Genomic DNA, 16,247 nt, shown 5'->3' with positions numbered 1-16,247 from the left:
TACACATTAAGAATATCTTTGCTTTTATGCAGCGGATGCTGGTGCCATTTAGAGCGTGCAAGTCTGGGGGTCCTGGGGTGCCCCTTGGTCTGCACACTGACAACTATTACTGAGTCAATTTCATGAACGGTTAGTGGACCTCAGATTAAAAAAAAAATGCATTTAAAGCGCTCACGAAACAAAACAAAGTTTCCTATCTATATTTAAAAACAAGCAAACCAACCAACCAGCTCCTCTCACACTAGCTTGAATGAACCGTAACTTGCGCGTCAGTTGTTCCAAACGTAGGTGTCAAGTGTCCTGACTGGCCTGAGTTGGCAGCGACAGTCGGAAGCAGAAATGTGCCGCTGGAGGCCCGAAGCAGAGCGCACCGCCCTGGGCTCTCCTCCTGGCTTTTCGGTTCCGAAAGCACACGCAGGCCTGCACGGAAGCGGAAGCAGGATTCCTCACGGGCTCATCACATTCCCACTTCAGTTTTCAACTGACCCAGAAGGACGTGCTCAGGCTTTTTATAATCGAAGAAACTAACCAATTACGGAGAGGCGGGGACGGGGCCAGGGGTACAAGAGGCAGAGCAAGGACGGGGCGGCATTCGCTTCCTGTCATCTTAGTTTGAATAGCCATGATTTGATGTCCATTTACAGGAATCGAGAGTAATTGTAAGAAAGGTAAAGATCTTGGGGAACTTGGGAGGAAAATTAGCATCTAAATTGGCCAGCTTAAGGAAGTGACTGAATTGCTTTGATTTTTTTTTTACAGCGATGGTTCCCCAAACGTGGTCTTCAACCCACAGCATCACCTGGGAACTGATTAAAAACTCAAAATCTAGGGATTGGGGTGGCGCCCAGCAAGCGGCTTCAACAAACCCTCCAGGTGATTCTAATATGTGCCAAGTGGTTCTACCAGAATGTCTAACACCAGAGAGGAACAACAGCAACAAAAAGAAAAGAGTTACGTAAATCTAGAGAACTAGCTGGAGAGATGCAACTTCTTTCCCAGGAGAAATCAACCCAGGGAGTAGCCTCTCCAGTTGGGCAAGAGCAGGCCTTTCCGAGGGAGACAAAGGAGCTGAGGCAGCAATTCTCATTATCCCCAGGAACAAGGCACTAAATTTAGCCAGAATATTCTAGTTGGGGCTTTGAAAACATTTCCCCTCCAATATGCCTTTTCTAACGCGTACAAAGCAGCAGCTCCACCAGAAGTTTCCTCACCGAGTAATCCTTTGAGATCATAATAAGGCGATAATTTAATGCTAGAACATAATCACTGAACAACAAAAAACCAGATTTTTATCTGAACTAAGTTCATGAAGGCAACATAAGTCTAGCTTGTTGGAAGTTCCAAGAGCGTGACCCACATGAAGTGACGCACCGGAGGGGGCCGCGTCCTGTGGAGTCTGCGGGAGGGGCAGGCACAGGCTGGGACCCCGGGGCTGAGCGCTGAGTAGCTGCGTGATCTTGAGGAAACTCCTTCAAGTTTCTAAATTCTGAGTTTCATTTCCCCATCTGTAAGGTGACACCGTATGGCCCCTCTCAGCAGGAATGCAGTGGAGGTATTAGCTGACCTTAGCCCCAAAGAGTCACATTATAGAGCCTCTTTAACAGGACAATGAGCATCTGGAGGGGAACACAGGAGAAATCAGGGCGAAGTCACAGGTTTGTAAACAGCCAGGCCAAGAGCATTCAATGAGAGTCTCTCTTGGGTGTTTTTAGGAATGACGGACACTGACTGCCTCGCTCAAAGGGCAGAAGAAACAGAGACACACACACACACACACACAGACACACACACCCCCCACAGATCCATCCTGTCTGCAAGCAAATGAGAGAATTTATGCCTTTAACAGCCAACTGGAAAAACCATGATTCTCCCCGTTTGTCTGCAGGTGATTTATTTTTGGCAGCCCTTAATGAACAAGCGCAGGGTAATGGGAGGGCAGTCTACACCGACAGCAGCGATCACACACATACACACACACAGAGAAAACAGAATTTATTAGCCCCCAAGGTTCTCTAACACCATGATGCAAAGAATCGTAACAAAGTGCCTCTTCGTGGGCAAATCCATCGGAAGCTTCACCAGCACGAAACTGCCAGGCTGGGTCCAGGATCGCGTCTGGTGATTTTGGCTACTGCCTCCCGCTGCTGTTCTAAAGAACTACGAAAATCCATATTTTTAGTGTTTGCTTTTTAAGATTCAAATCTGTTCAGTAACTTCAATCTTTGGAAATGAGTAAGTTTTAAATGATTTAAGAAAGAAATCTGACAGCTTCAGGTAAAAGCCAATATTAATATTATTAATATTAACAATAAATTAATTATTTATTAATAATAAATAAAATATTAATAATAATCATTATAACAGCTCATTTTTATTACTCATGGAAGCGTAGAGTCGAAATTTAGGATGAACACTTCAGAGGGCCCGAAATCAGAGGTGGGGACAGAGCTCGTTAACAGCCATTAAGCTCGCTCGGGGCAGCCTGTAGGCAAAGACGGAAACTCAAGGTGGGACTATGGAGAATCGCCCCCAGAGCACTGAGCCCGACGTGCCAAGAGCACTGAGCTCTGTCCAGGTATTTACGTTTAATCTCATTTAATCCTCACAACAATCCTGTAAAAACAGACGCAGCCATCATACCTGTTCTCAGCGAGAACACTCAGGCTCCAGAGAAACCATAATTGAGTTGAATGGATCAAGACCCGGGCCTGCGTACCTGCTGCTCTCTGAAGACGTCAGTTGTATGGGGAGCGCTGAGGAAGAGCCGCCAAGCCAGCGGGTGGCCCTCACAGGCACCCTGGGAACTCGGGGTGGACCCTAACAAGACCACACAGAGGCAGGCCCCTGTCCTTGTCGGCTTCGTCTGGCATCCTGACCTCTGCGAAGCCGACACTGCCCGCTGGCAGGACCGCGGGCACTCGGGCACACCGCCGCACGCCGGCCGGGCACTGCCTTCTCTCCCCCCGGACCCCCCTTTCTCGTGCTCGGCATCAACCTGCTTGGGGGCTGGTCCCATACCCCTTAGCATGCAGGCCGGGCTCACAGGCTGGGTCACCCCGCTTCCCCCTGGGCTTTGGCGGAAAGCACATTCACTGAAACTGATGATTAAGGCAGAGGGGCCCACGGAGGATTGTCACCCGTGTCGCTAAAAGGTGACCTTGGCCCTAAAGCAGTAATAGGCAGGCCGTGACCACAGGCCTGAAGGGACAGGCAGACGTGCACACGCGCCTCCAGAGCGGGGCGGGCCAGCACTGCCCACGCCGCCCGCGAACGCTCACGCAGAGCCTCAGCGAGGGGCTCGTGCCAGGACCCGCTCGCCACAGCCCTGAGCCTGGGCTCGGCGGGCAGCCACGTGAGGAAGCGGGCCCGGGGCAGAGCGACGGTCACCTTCCCCTTCCCCGGCGGGCACGGGCGGCGGGCCAGCCCCGAGCAGCCCTGGGCTGGTGGCACAGGGTGGAGCGACAACAGCAAATCCGTGCCCCGAGTGCGCGCGTGCAGAGAAAAGTCACAGACACGACGGACACGAGCACCAGCACCAGCGCCGCCGGGCACACACCCCCGGCCACCCGGGAATGCCCGGCTGGTCTGGCCAATTTTGAAATCTAGCTAACAGGATTTTTGTAATAATGAAAATGATGAGTGGGATTTTTAAAAAGAGAAAATTTGTTTTCCTCGAAGTGCTTCAGAGCTGAGAGTCCGTGTTCTATTCACATGGTCTTCACTGCTGCCTCGCGTTCCTCTCCTCTCTGGCCCCTCACCTTTCCTGCCCGTCCACCTCCTCGGACTCGCCCGGCTGCTCCGTCTTCTGTACCTGAGCTTCATCAGTCATCAGTGCTCCCTGCAGAGCCCGAGCTCAGGAGAGCGCTGGCGAGTTAGTCAAAGCCCGTCTCCCCCGTGCTCTGGGGCAGAGCTCGGCCGTGGTCGTGGAGACGGTGGTCTCCATCGCACAGACAAGCGAGACCCGCCAGCAGGGAACCTGCCCCCAGACACGCAGCTGGGAAGGAGCTGAGCCACAACCCAGCCCCGGCGGCCTGCCACGCGCGGGCCACGTCACAGGACCCGGCTGCGGGCCAGAGCCATGTGCGGGCGCGCTCGGCGCAGAGTTGCGGGTTTGGGGACACGGACATGGCATGGGGAGACTGTCAGAAATGCCCAGAGACCCGCAGACCACAGAATGACTCTTACTGCTGCCCTCCTCACAGAGCTCCCCGCGCGTCCCGCCCCTCCATCCCCAGCCGGCTGGAGGCGCAGACCTGGCCGGAGACAGGGCCCGCCGGGCCTGCAGGAGCGCGGTGTCCCCGCAGCCAGCGTTCCCTGCAGGTCACGTTTCTGCACAGCGCAGGGCGCTGAGTATGATCAAAACTCAAGGGACAACAGCCTGGAAATCTTCAAGCGCAGATTTTGGGCGACACACCGCAGGGTTCCCATAAACGTTTTTGGCACCGTTGCCGTCGGAGCGCTCTTCCAGATGGAGGGGCCCATGCGAGACACATTCGCTTGCGTCCTCTTGGATGCTGTACTCAGAAAACTCCATCTCAGGGACACAGACGCTAAATTCTCTTCTCTAAATTCTCAAAATGGACCCACTCTGTGCCACAGCGTTAGCAAGGAACGTGTCCACTCGTGCCATGACGGGAAGAAAGGAGACTCGACTGGGTGACGGAGGGAAAGCCAACCCACAGCGCCAGGGTGGCCGGGAAAGGGGCCTGTCCTCGCCAGTGCTGCCGCCTGCACCTCCCCTTTCACCCCTGCCCCCCCTGCTCTCCGGAGAGGGCGTGGGCAGCACTTAGTTCTAAAGCTGTGATGGGGCCTTTGGCTCCAGTTCCAGACTCTCCTGGGACTTGGGGGCGGGTAACTGCAGACACTCAAGATGAACACGAGGGCAGCCCTCTCGGATCCTTTCAGGAGAAATTCTGTGAGCTGCGCCAACAAGGCCTCAAAATAGGCAACGTAGTCACAGCACATGCAACACAAGAGGCACATGCAACACAAGATGGAGGCTGACTTCATCCTACCCCCTCTCCTCGTAAGTAATGGTTGGAGCTTAGTTACATTTTAAAAAACAAGCTAGTTTCACACAGGCTGGAATTCCGACGTCCTCAGAAGTGAAAACTGTCTGATTTAAGGGAAACAGACACCTATTGTTCAGTCTCAGTTCCTGAAGAACTGGGGGAGGGAAGTGTTTTTGCAAACCACACCTTCAGAGCCGCAGAGGTAAGGGCAAAGTGCAGAGGTCTTTCACCATCCACTGAGGATGGAGACAGGAGGCGACAGCTCAAGAACTAGGACAGGAGGCATTTGCAGAGCTGCTGGAACCTCTGCTGATGCTCCTCGCACCGGCTCAGCTATTCGGCAGTTATGCCAAGACGCCTGCAGGAGGCTGCCTCCAGAGCCCAGGTTACCTGAGGGCTCCACAGGAAGCTGGGGAGCAGGAGAGACAAGCTGGGGAGCAGGAGAGAGGTGCAAGGGCGAGCATGGAAGTAGCAGCAAAGGAAAGTTGTCACCTGCAAGCGACGAGAGTGAAGAACCAAACTCTGAATGATTCACGACAGTGACGAGATTTACTCAGACGCGTGTGGATGTTTTTATGCTCCGACATAATTGAAACTTTCAGTGACCCACACTTCATTTTCATCCTGTATCGTGGATTTTTCCATGTACAGAGGCAAAGCTATGTTGGAAGAACTTTAAAATGTTAGTGCAAATTATTTACTCTCCTGTATGTAGGTGTGTCTGAGCATGTATGTGTGTATGTGTGTGTATTTGGAGAGGAAGATGTAGATACATAAATACAAAGTGTGGATCTTAGATTATAAACATCATTCTAGATGGTCAGGAGAAGAAACCTGTCATTCTTTACAGAACAAGAAATGCAGATTTATTCTTCCCATAGTAACGATAATGACTTCATATATATTATAGGAAGTCTCTTGCGGAAATAGAACTCAGCACTGGACAAATCATTATGTTTTGATGGGCTCAGGGAAAAAAAACCTGGGAATTAGCCTTCAATTTCCTATAGAATAGTGAATTTTCTTAGAGACCGGTGTACAGACCTCCTGGGCAAACTAAAATGCTGGATAAATATTTTAAAAATATGATTTAATCACACCATCTGCTTTCATGTAAGCAGGGATTTAGAAAGAACCCAATCAAGATAAAGTCAATCTACAATAGATCCCGTGACAGCGAGTGCCACCGAGAGACAGAAAGCAAAGGGAGAAAGATGGGACGAGCCAGAAAACGGAGCCATTAAAGCTCATCGTCCTAGAAAAACAACCTTGTCAAAAATTTTTCAAAAGATCCGCATAATCAGACTATATTCTACAAGGACAATAAAGTGAAGTTAGAAATCCGCAACAATGCGATAGCTGAAATAACTGTACATTTGGAAAATTTAAAACATACTTAAGTAGACCATGAGTCACAGGGGAAAAAAAATCATAACGGAAATGAGAAATATGGAAAACCAAAATGAAAATGAAACATATAAATATTTTCAGAATGCAGGCAAAGCAATATTCAGAGGAATTTTTATTACGTTACAAATTTACATTAGAAAAGAAAAATAAAAGCTAGGAAAATAAATAAGAACTTACAGACTGATAAACATTTTTACGTCTATGGCTGCTGGCAAGGTCAGCCAGAGGGGGAGGGGAGAGAGCTCACAGATGATTGTTATTAATAGACGGAGGCATCACAACTGCAGATGCTGCAGAGATTAAAAAGATAAGAGGACACTATAAACAATTCTGTGTCAGTAAATCAGAAAATTTGTAAATTCTACTAAACATTTAAGCATCAATGATCCAATCTGATGCAAACTCATGCAGAGAATTGTAAGAGGACACAACAATCCCCAGCTGCTTTCAATACTATTACTCTCAGATCACAATGGAATTACTATTTTAAAAAGATAAATTAAATAGCCCCACATAGGTACTTTTTAAGGTAAAGACATCCTCTTATATACTCCATGGGTCAAAGAAAAAAAAATCATTATAAGAATTTTAAAATGCTTAGAACTTAATTCTAATAAACTTAGCAGGTCAACACTTATGAGATGCAGTTAATATAACTAAAATGAAATTATCACAAGTATTGATTATTGCCTTAGGTGCCTATAGCAGCAAAGAATAAAAATGAATAAACTGTCTCTAACTTAAAAAAGGGATAAGGCAAAAGTATTTTAAATTCAATACAGATTAGTTCATATTTTTAAGAGTATACTATCATCAACACTATGTAAACACATTTGAAAATTTACAAAATTGGGCAAATTTCTAAAAAAATATATAACTTATCAGAATTGTGGGAGAATAAGAAGTAAATAATTCTATAGCTACTAAGTAAGCTATAGTGATTCTTTTGCTACTAAGTAAGCAAAAGAAGCAAGACTCTAACACATCCTGTGATTGTAGATATGAACCCAAACAAGGGTTCCCATTTTCCCATTATCAAAAGGGAAAACTATAGACCTGTTACAGTCAAGAATTTAGAGACAAAAACCCTAAGCTAAATACTGGCCAACTGAATCCAATCATATCCTTACATAGAATCTTAAATTTTTAAGACTTTTATAATTCTTTGCATAGTCAAAGAAAATCTTGTCAAGAAAAGTAATTTCAAAAAATCAGTATAATCAGACCATATAGGTAACATAGCAATGAAAACAGGTTTAATTCTGGAACTCCCAGATGAGTTAATATTTAGGAAATCCAATATTTCCTAGTGTTAGACTAAAGGAGAAAAAAGATATAACAATAGAGGCAAAAAGAAAAAAGATAATATTCAACTGTCTATTAATGATTAAAACTTCAAGTCAACAAAGAATGCAAGAGACTTTATCTGATGAAAAGTATCTATTTAAACTTTTTAAAAAACATCCTTCTTTAAGGGAGGAGGGACTTGAAAGCATTCCCTTTAATTTCAGATCAAAAGAATGCCAATGTCACCATTTTTATTAATGTTGTGTTCAAAATTCTGCCCATGGAAAAAAACAAGAAAAATAAAGCTATAAGTTTTATAAAGGAGAAAATAAAAGTCTATTTGCAAATAAGATTTTTTAAGAAAAAGATAAACTAATAGATTAGCAAAGTAGTTGAAAATGAGACCAATATGCAAAAAAAAAAAAACAGGATTTCTAAAGATTAGAAACAATTGGAAAACATTTTGAAGAGAGATCTATGAACATTTAAAAACTAAATAAAAACGAGGAAATAGTCACAGGTAAGAAAAGCTATTTTTATATACATGCCAATCATCCTCTAATTGATGTTATATTCATGCAGTTTCAATCTCAATGTCAAAGGGCTCCCCATGTATGGCAAACTGATTCTGAAGTGTATTTGGAGAAGGGCTAAGATCACCAGGATACTTCTGAAAGAGAATAAGGCTGGTGGACTTGGCCTACCAAATGGACTGGTAATCAAGCTATCATCAGTAAAACCGTGTAGTATTGATCCAAGAATCTATAAATTAACCAATGAAACCCAACAAAGTCCAGAAAGAGATTCATGCACACGTGAAGCTCTGGTCAAGATATAAGTCGCTATCAGATCAACTTTTAAAGAAGGGATAATTTGCCAAAGGGAACCAAAGTAATGATCACATATTTCAAGAGAACTAAATCTATATTTAGTCTTTATCTTAAGGAATGTGGAATTCTCTTCCATGGCTGCTGAGAGTATAAATATCAAGCACTTTGAGGACAGTCTGACATTACTTAGTAGAGTTGAATGACGTTGCCTACACCCAGCGAGCACCGCTAAGCTCATACGCACCAGGAGACTCCTATAGCATCTCATACCATTCATGATGGCAAAAAACACAAATAATCCAGAAGTCACACAGAATGAACAAACAGCCTGCAATATTCTCACCTGCTGGAATACTGCACACCAGGAGAACACCTTCACGTAGAACAATCTTACTATTATAATATTGGGAGAAAAAAGTGGAAGTCACAGAATACACACTTCAATTGTTTTTATCAGGGAAAATTTTAAATGTACAGAAAAGTAAGGAGCATATAATGAACCCCATGTCCTCAGTTGTTATCCATTCATGACCAACCTTATTTTATCTGATTCCCCTGCTGCCTTCTTCCACCAAATTTTTTTATTAAAGATTTATTTATTTATTTATTTATACGAGCACTGGGTACAGTCAGAAGCGCAGGAGGGTGAGAGAATTCACCAGAGCCAGAGCGGGGAGCAGGGCAGGCAGAAGGACTGAAGGACACTGCTGAGGGGAGCAGCGGGCGGCAGGAGAGGTCTGCGCGCCATGTGGGACCCTCGCTGGTGACCAGGGATCGAACTGGCGCTGCAGAGGCTGCGGGCAGCTTCACAGCCCAGAGCTCAACCGCTGCGCCACCAGGGGAGGCCCTTCCACCAAATTATTTTGAAGCAAATCTGAGACATCATTTCACCCACACATACTTCAGCATGTACATTTGAAAAATAAAGATTTATTACAGATGCCAAAATACTATTTTGATTTCAGTTTTTAAAATTAATATCAATTCCTCCATAACATCGCAAAGTCCAGTAAGTGTTCAAATGGTTCTATATTCATGATATATGAATAGAACACACATCAAATCCATAAAGAAAATCATAAAACTGTCATAAAATTAAAGAAAACAAGAGGATAGTATGTATGCTATATTAAAACCCTGTTAAATAGATATTCATTCTATTATTATTTAATTACCATCATTTTCTGTACCCCCTGTATGTATATATCACCCTCCCCCAAAAAAAAGTGAGTACTTTCATAACACACACACACACACACACACACACACCCCAGCAGAACTAAAAGCAAGAAAAACCAAACATATAATTGCCCTATAAGCAAACAAGAAGTTAGTAATTGTCCTGCAGATAAATCTGATGAGCGGAGGCTTCAATCCAGAGACTAAACAGTGGATTTATCTTGCTCGTCTCCACCCTGGAGCGCAGAGTGAGGTTCCTGCATGAAACCAGGAAATCTACCAGGAGCAGGATATGTCATGGTCAAAGTGCAGGAAGGAAAACTTAGACCAGGCAGGGAAAATAGCCAGAAGGTTCTCCCCCCACACTTTATGGCCTGGCGTGTGCATGTAGAGCTCTGTCGACAGATATCAAGGGATACTTTCCCCAACAGAATCAAGACAAAGATCATCTATTTCAAAAGAACTAGGATCATATCCCCAGTTTAGTCCTGATCTTAACTAAGATATTGGTTTGTACAGAGTGTTTTCCAGAACAGGGAACCTCAGCCCCGAACAGTCCTGAACACCCTCGGGCTCCATGACCGCGACCCGCGACGGCTGCCGCGATGACTTTCGCTTACGCTGCCACTCTTCTTCCGTGCTCTTTTTTCAGTGATTGTTATTTCCCCATACATAGTGCTCTTCCAAAGCCACTGTTAATGCCCACGGCACCCCCCGGCGACCTTCCTCGGTGGCATCTGGCGTCCCCGCCAGCTGGGCGTTGAGGCGGCTTCCGCGCGTGGCTGTCCAAAGCGGTTGCACACTCTTTGCGTTGACCTAATTTTGAACGATCACCCTGTTAATTTATATCACAAAGAAATAGCAACGCAAATGATTATTCATTCAATAAATGTTTAATGACGCCTTGTCCTAAGAGGTGAGGGAAGGGCAGGTCCAGTACTTTTTACTCTCCAAGGGCTTTCTGCGCGGCCTCAATGAACCCTCGTTCAGCCGCCAAGGTCACAGCACTTGCTAAGGAGGCAGAAGCAAGTTTTCAGTTATTACTGAAATTTTCGCTTCTACACTGACTTTAAACAAAAATAATTTCCTCAGACCAGGGAATTAGGTCAGAGGCTTTATCTGATGCCACAGAATCCTTGTCACCACAGACAACTCAAGCCCCTTGACCGGACGATGGGTTTTCATTGTCCACACAGCATCCCTGACCACAGACAAAATTTAAAACAAGCAAACACACCTGGAAAGGTGCTTTCAGGCTCTCTTACTTGCACTTGGATGAAAATTAATAACACGGGATAAAAGTCACATTAAAAGGAGCTGGTTTGCCAATGACATTCTCTTTCTAACCCCGCGGTGAAAGGCCACTCTCCAAGTCCACAGCCCTCTGTGGGATGCGTCAAGCTTCGCCCACTGGGTGATCTACCCCAAATCAGAATGTAACAAGCAGCAGTTACAGCGCAAAGAAAACCAAAATTAAGCAGATAACAATGACTAACTTTCATTGACCACGTGTTATGTGCCAAGTCTGAGGAGAGCTGCCCACAAATTGTCTCTCTGAAGCCTCACAAACACAAAGAGGGAAGTCCGAGCCTCACCTCCATTTTACAGATAAAGACACTGGCTCTTAGTGGTCACACATCTAATTAGCGCAGGGGGGATGACTAAGCCAGGCTTCTGCACCTCAGCACTTCCACTTCCGTCCTGCGACACCCGCAGAGAGGCAGTCATGGCCCTCCTGAGCTCGGAAACAACCTGGAGCTAACACACTCACCTTCCAAATAACTAAAAATACCTGCCAGCAACTTCTCTCTTCCCAACTCCTGCCTTCAGACTACTAAAACAGAGACAGAACGAGCGGTCAGACGTCATGTTCACTCCCTCTTCTGTCTCCTCAGCTGCAGGAATTGCAGCGACAGACGGGAGCACGGGGAAGGAGTCAGTCCAGACTCTCCAGCCTGGACCAGGGTTGAGGATCTGGGCCTCAGGCCTCACAGAGGGAGAGCAGCCAGCGCAGGCGACGGGGAGGGAGGGCATCTTCCAGCCCTCACTGTGCTGCAGGAAGCCACATCAGTATCTCGTTGAAGATACTAAAATATAGCTAAGAAGATGGAGGACACAGCTGTACTATGTAGCTATAATGTGTACAGCATCTACACACATGAGTATATACTGAAGTTCTAGGAAACAAACAGTCTGGGCAGTAGGAAAGGGAGTGTACAGTCGCTGCAACTAATCTGACCAAAAATCCCAAGCACGTTACATTTGTAAACGTTCCCATTGTTTCTCTTGATCTTAAAGACACCCCGTGGGTGCTGCCTGGGCTTTGTGGCCTCTTGAAAGGATCCTGGTGGAAAAAACAGTTTAGTTACAGTTAATCAATTTAACGAACCCCTCCTATTAGTGGACTGGATTGACTATGCTTGCTTCCATCCAGCTGTATATTCCTCCAGGAAGGCAAAGTCCGGGGGGGTGTGGTGATCCAGCCCCGACTCCACCTCCTGAGGAATCAAAAGCAAACCATGGCTCCCGAAAGAGCAGGTGACCCGGGTTCTTGTCCCGGGTAGGGTGAATGACTTGTTTCCCTCTGTCATGAAGCTCCTCGCCACGAGCGGGCTGGACAGGAAATGCTTAAAGGCACTTGTCACTATAAGGTTTTAATTCACAATTGAACGGCGCCTGTTTTCTCTTCTACCTTAGATGAGAGGCATTAAATGCAGGCACAGGTTCCATATTAGTGGCGACAGCACTTTGCCCCCCACGGACTCCTGCTGCGTGCCACCGGGTCAGAGCAAACCGACTTAGCCTTCCCCACGGCCCCCGGCTACGGAGTGTCTCGGGCCGCAGAGCGGTCGAGGAACAACAGCTTTCCTGACACGTCCTGCACGCGAGGCCTGCAGGTGACTACGAGATTATCCTCAGGAAAATAAGACAAGTCATCGCTGTCGATTCTTAGCAACGAACAGCATTTTTAAAAACAAGCTCACCCGCTCACCCATGAGCTCTGCCTCAGGGGCATCTTTTGATTCTGTTGGCTCCGGTGCGCGAAGCACTATTTTTTATTTTTGCTGCAGAATGACACAGGTCACTAACTTCCACAGGCAGTCCCCACACCAACCTTCTGTTAGCTTCTTGTTCGGACCTTTTCCCCTGCGGAGCCTTTGCCGGGGATTCTATCAAGCAGTAGAGTCAACGGGCGTGTGCTTCATGGACGTTCCCAGACAAGCTCGCTTTTTCAAAGGCCCACGCAAACACGAGATTCGTTTCTCTGCATTCTCCATCTCTGGGAAGTTGACCAACATCCCCGAAACAGTCTTTCTCCTCCTACCGTAAACACGCCTGTCCAGTGATTATTTGGGGTCCTTGCGTCCTTGCCGGGAGTCTGTCTCGTCTGTACCCACCTGCGTCACCGCCCGCTCTCCCTGCGGCCCAATTCTGTGCTCTGTTTTTCTGGACATGGTTTTTATTATTTTTCTGCATGTTCTTTTGCATTACATTATAATTCCCTGAGCGTGCAAAGGATACATTTGTAAGTTCATTATGAAAAAAAGTGAAAACAGATGATTCCCCCAAAACAAGGCGGTCGCGAGAAAATGTAAAAAGCTTCAAAATAAATTTGACTAAGTGATTAATATGAAGTAACATGAGGCCTCCGATTCGACCCCAAGACCCTCAGGACTAAGACAATCCAAGCTCCTTATCTTATAGGAAAAACCCAAAACCCAAAGTCCAGCTGAATGACTCGCCCGACAGGTTACATTTGACTAGACTCGTCCGAAAGCTGCGGATGCTACAGGAACCCAGTGAAACGTTATTAGGCGGGGACGGTCCTTTCACGAGTGAGCAGAGCCCCATGAAGTCTGTCCTGAAAACATGTGCAAGCAGCCAGTGGCAAAATCCCACTTCTGGATCTTTCCTGTAGAGCTAACCGTTGTCTCAGAAATTGTCCTGTGTGGCTGGCCCCCGGGAAGTGGGGGCAACATAAGACTCTACTCCAGAGTGTGCGGTTCCAGGCCAGACGGTTCACAGAAATCACTTAAATAAAAAATGACTCTTGAAATCACCCACACGTCTAGGTCCCCCGAGAGGCCCAGACAAATGCCTTCACCCCCTGGGGACAGACCGTGTCTTCCCGCCAGCCCCCAACAGCCCGGCTCCCCGTCAGCAACAAACAGGCCCCGGCTCTTCTGCCTGTCGAGGAGGACACGCTGGCTGGAGCTAAGAGCTGTTGGTTCTGGATCCACATCTTTAAACACGAGGCCGCAAGAGTCTCACCCAGAGGGACTCGGGAAAGAAACAAAACCGAAGTCCCGCCTGCCTGCACCCTGCCTGCACCCTGCCTGCACCCTGCCTGCACCCTGCTCGCGCCGCCTAGACCAGGGGCCTGAGCGGGGCCACCGCGTCCTGCGGGGTCTGCCCCGCTCCCAGGCCCGCATGGGGACACAGCCCTTCGGGTCAGAGCGGCAGAGGAGGCAGCCACAGCCCGCAGGCAGGCCCTGGGGAGCCCGGCTGGCCCCTGAGGAGCCCGGCTGGCAGGTCGGGAAGGAGTCGCCGAGCTGCGGGACCCCGAGAGGGAGACAGAGACAAGGGGGGGCGGTGGTGGAGAGACGAGACCGCGAAGCAGAGAGAGGCTGGGGGGAGAGAGGTCACTTCCCGGGGAGGGAGTTCTGTCCCCAACATAATCTGCACCAGGTTCATCATCGCGGGGCTGGGCGGAGACAGCGGGCACGGCCGCACCCCCGTGTCCCCGCTGCCCCGCCGAGGCCTGGCGCCCTGGAGGAGTGACCTGCGCGCAGCACCCACACCGCGGACAGTGACCCCGGGGGACTTTCCGGACGAGGGCTTGGTGGGGGCAAAGGACCTTGTGGCAGGACGAGCTCGCTGAGCACTTGGAAGTGTCTCTGATATCAGGGCCCCGGGCACCCCGGGCAGGATCGGGCACCCCAGGGACAGAATCGCGCACCCCAGGCCCGGAGGCCCCAAGGAGCCGGGGAAACTGCCGGGAGGGCCGGCGAGGGGAGGGGCGCTGCCCCCCGGGGAGGTAACCGGCCGCGTCTGGCCCGCGAGGAGGAGAAACGCGCGTCCCTCCCGCGCCCCCCCCTCCAGGGGGACGGCGTCCCCGCGGGGCTCGCCCGCGCCCCTCCCAGCGGGAACCCCCGGGGCCCCGAGTCTGCGTCCTGAGCAGTGCTGGGCTGCGCCCCGCGGCCCCGCGCCCCATCCCTGCGCGCGCCCCGGCCTCCGGGAGACAGAGGGTCCCCGGCCGTCGCGGGACCCCGGCCCTTTCCAGCTCGGCCACGCGGAGGGCGCGCGGGCTGCTCGGCGGGTCTCGGGGCGCAGAGCCGGGCGCCTCCCCCAGCCCCTCCGGCGGGGCGCGGCCCCGCGCAGGTGTCCACGGGGGTATCCCCCGACCCTGCCCTGGACGCTCCGCGAGTGCAGCGCGGCGCCCCCCACCCCCGGCTCCCGGCGAGGGGCCGCAAGCGACGTGGGGCGCGCCCCCCCCCCCGCCGGCGCCGCGGGCCCGCGAGGGGGATCGAGTCTTCCAGCCGCCGGCGCCGCAGGTGGAGACGCCCGAGGGGAGCCCCCCCCCCCCCCGTCCCCCCGCGCCCCAACCCCCAGGCTCCCGCGAACACAGAGCCCGCGCGGACGCGCCCTCAGGGGGGCGGGGTCCACTCGTCCCTGCTCGGCTGAACTGCCAGGTTTTGGGGGGCTATGTGACAAAAGGGGGCGTCCGCCCAGCACACCCGTCGTGAACAGCGCAAACGTCTACCCTCCCCGTGCTCGCGGGTCTCCGGCCGCGCGGGGCGCCCCTCGGAGCAGCGACGCCCCCAAACACAGCGGGGGGGGCGGTGTCATTCACAAAGAATAAGGGGGGCTAGGGCGCGGGGCGCAGGACCCCGCGAGTCCGAGAGGCTCAGCCGCGGCCGCCGGCTCGCCGCTCCGGGGGTGCCGGGACCCGCTCGCGCGCGGCCGGGGCGCCCTCCCGCCCCCCGCCCGGCCCCCGCGCCCCGGCCCCCGCGCCCCGGACCCCCGCCCGCCCCCCGCGCGGCCCCCGCGCCCCAACCCCGCGCCGGCCCCGCCCGGCCCCGCGCCCCGGGGCGGGCCTCACCCTTGACTTGGCTCTCGTACTCGGCGACGATCTCTTTGTCCCTGCGGCCTCGCGCGGGCGCGGACATCCTCGGCGGGGGCGCGGGCCCGGGCCCTGCTCGGCTACTGCGCCCCGCGCGCGGGCTCCATGGGCGGCGGCGCCTCCTCTAGGGCCGCGGGGCGGGCGCGGGGCGCGCGCGGGGGCCCCCCTCCATCGTCCGGCGCGGGCGGGGCGGGCGCGGGGCGCGGGGCCGGGGCGCGGCGGGTCCTCCCGGCGGGCGGGCGGGCGTCGGGGCGCGGCGCGGGGTCCGGCGGGCGGGCGGGCGGGCGGGAGCTCGTCCTGGGCGCGCCCCGCGACTTGAGGGCTCCGGAGCCGGCGCCGCCGGGGCCTCCGCTCGCGGCCCTGCCCGCCGCCGCCCGCTGCTGCCCCCCGCAGGCCGCCCGCGCC

General features: G+C 51.1%; 1 protein-coding gene across 2 annotated transcripts in view; it reads right to left on the bottom strand.

Moving 5' to 3' along the window:
• SRGAP1 (SLIT-ROBO Rho GTPase activating protein 1) overlaps positions 1 to 15,917 on the bottom strand; it is a 182,542-nt gene extending 166,625 nt beyond the window's left edge. For both annotated transcript variants that reach the window (XM_037515107.2, XM_037515108.2), the window contains exon 1: positions 15,822 to 15,917. In XM_037515107.2, the coding sequence (XP_037371004.1) occupies positions 15,822 to 15,888 (67 nt within the window). In that variant the 5' untranslated portion in view covers positions 15,889 to 15,917. The remainder of the gene's footprint in view (positions 1 to 15,821) is intronic.
• Between the last annotated feature and the right edge of the window lie 330 nt (positions 15,918 to 16,247).

Source organism: Talpa occidentalis, unplaced genomic scaffold, assembly GCF_014898055.3.
Source record: "Talpa occidentalis isolate TD23 unplaced genomic scaffold, MPIMG_talOcc4v2.1 talOcc4.16, whole genome shotgun sequence".
NCBI classification, from domain to species: domain Eukaryota; kingdom Metazoa; phylum Chordata; class Mammalia; order Eulipotyphla; family Talpidae; genus Talpa; species Talpa occidentalis.
This window is presented reverse-complemented; position numbering and strand designations above follow the sequence as displayed.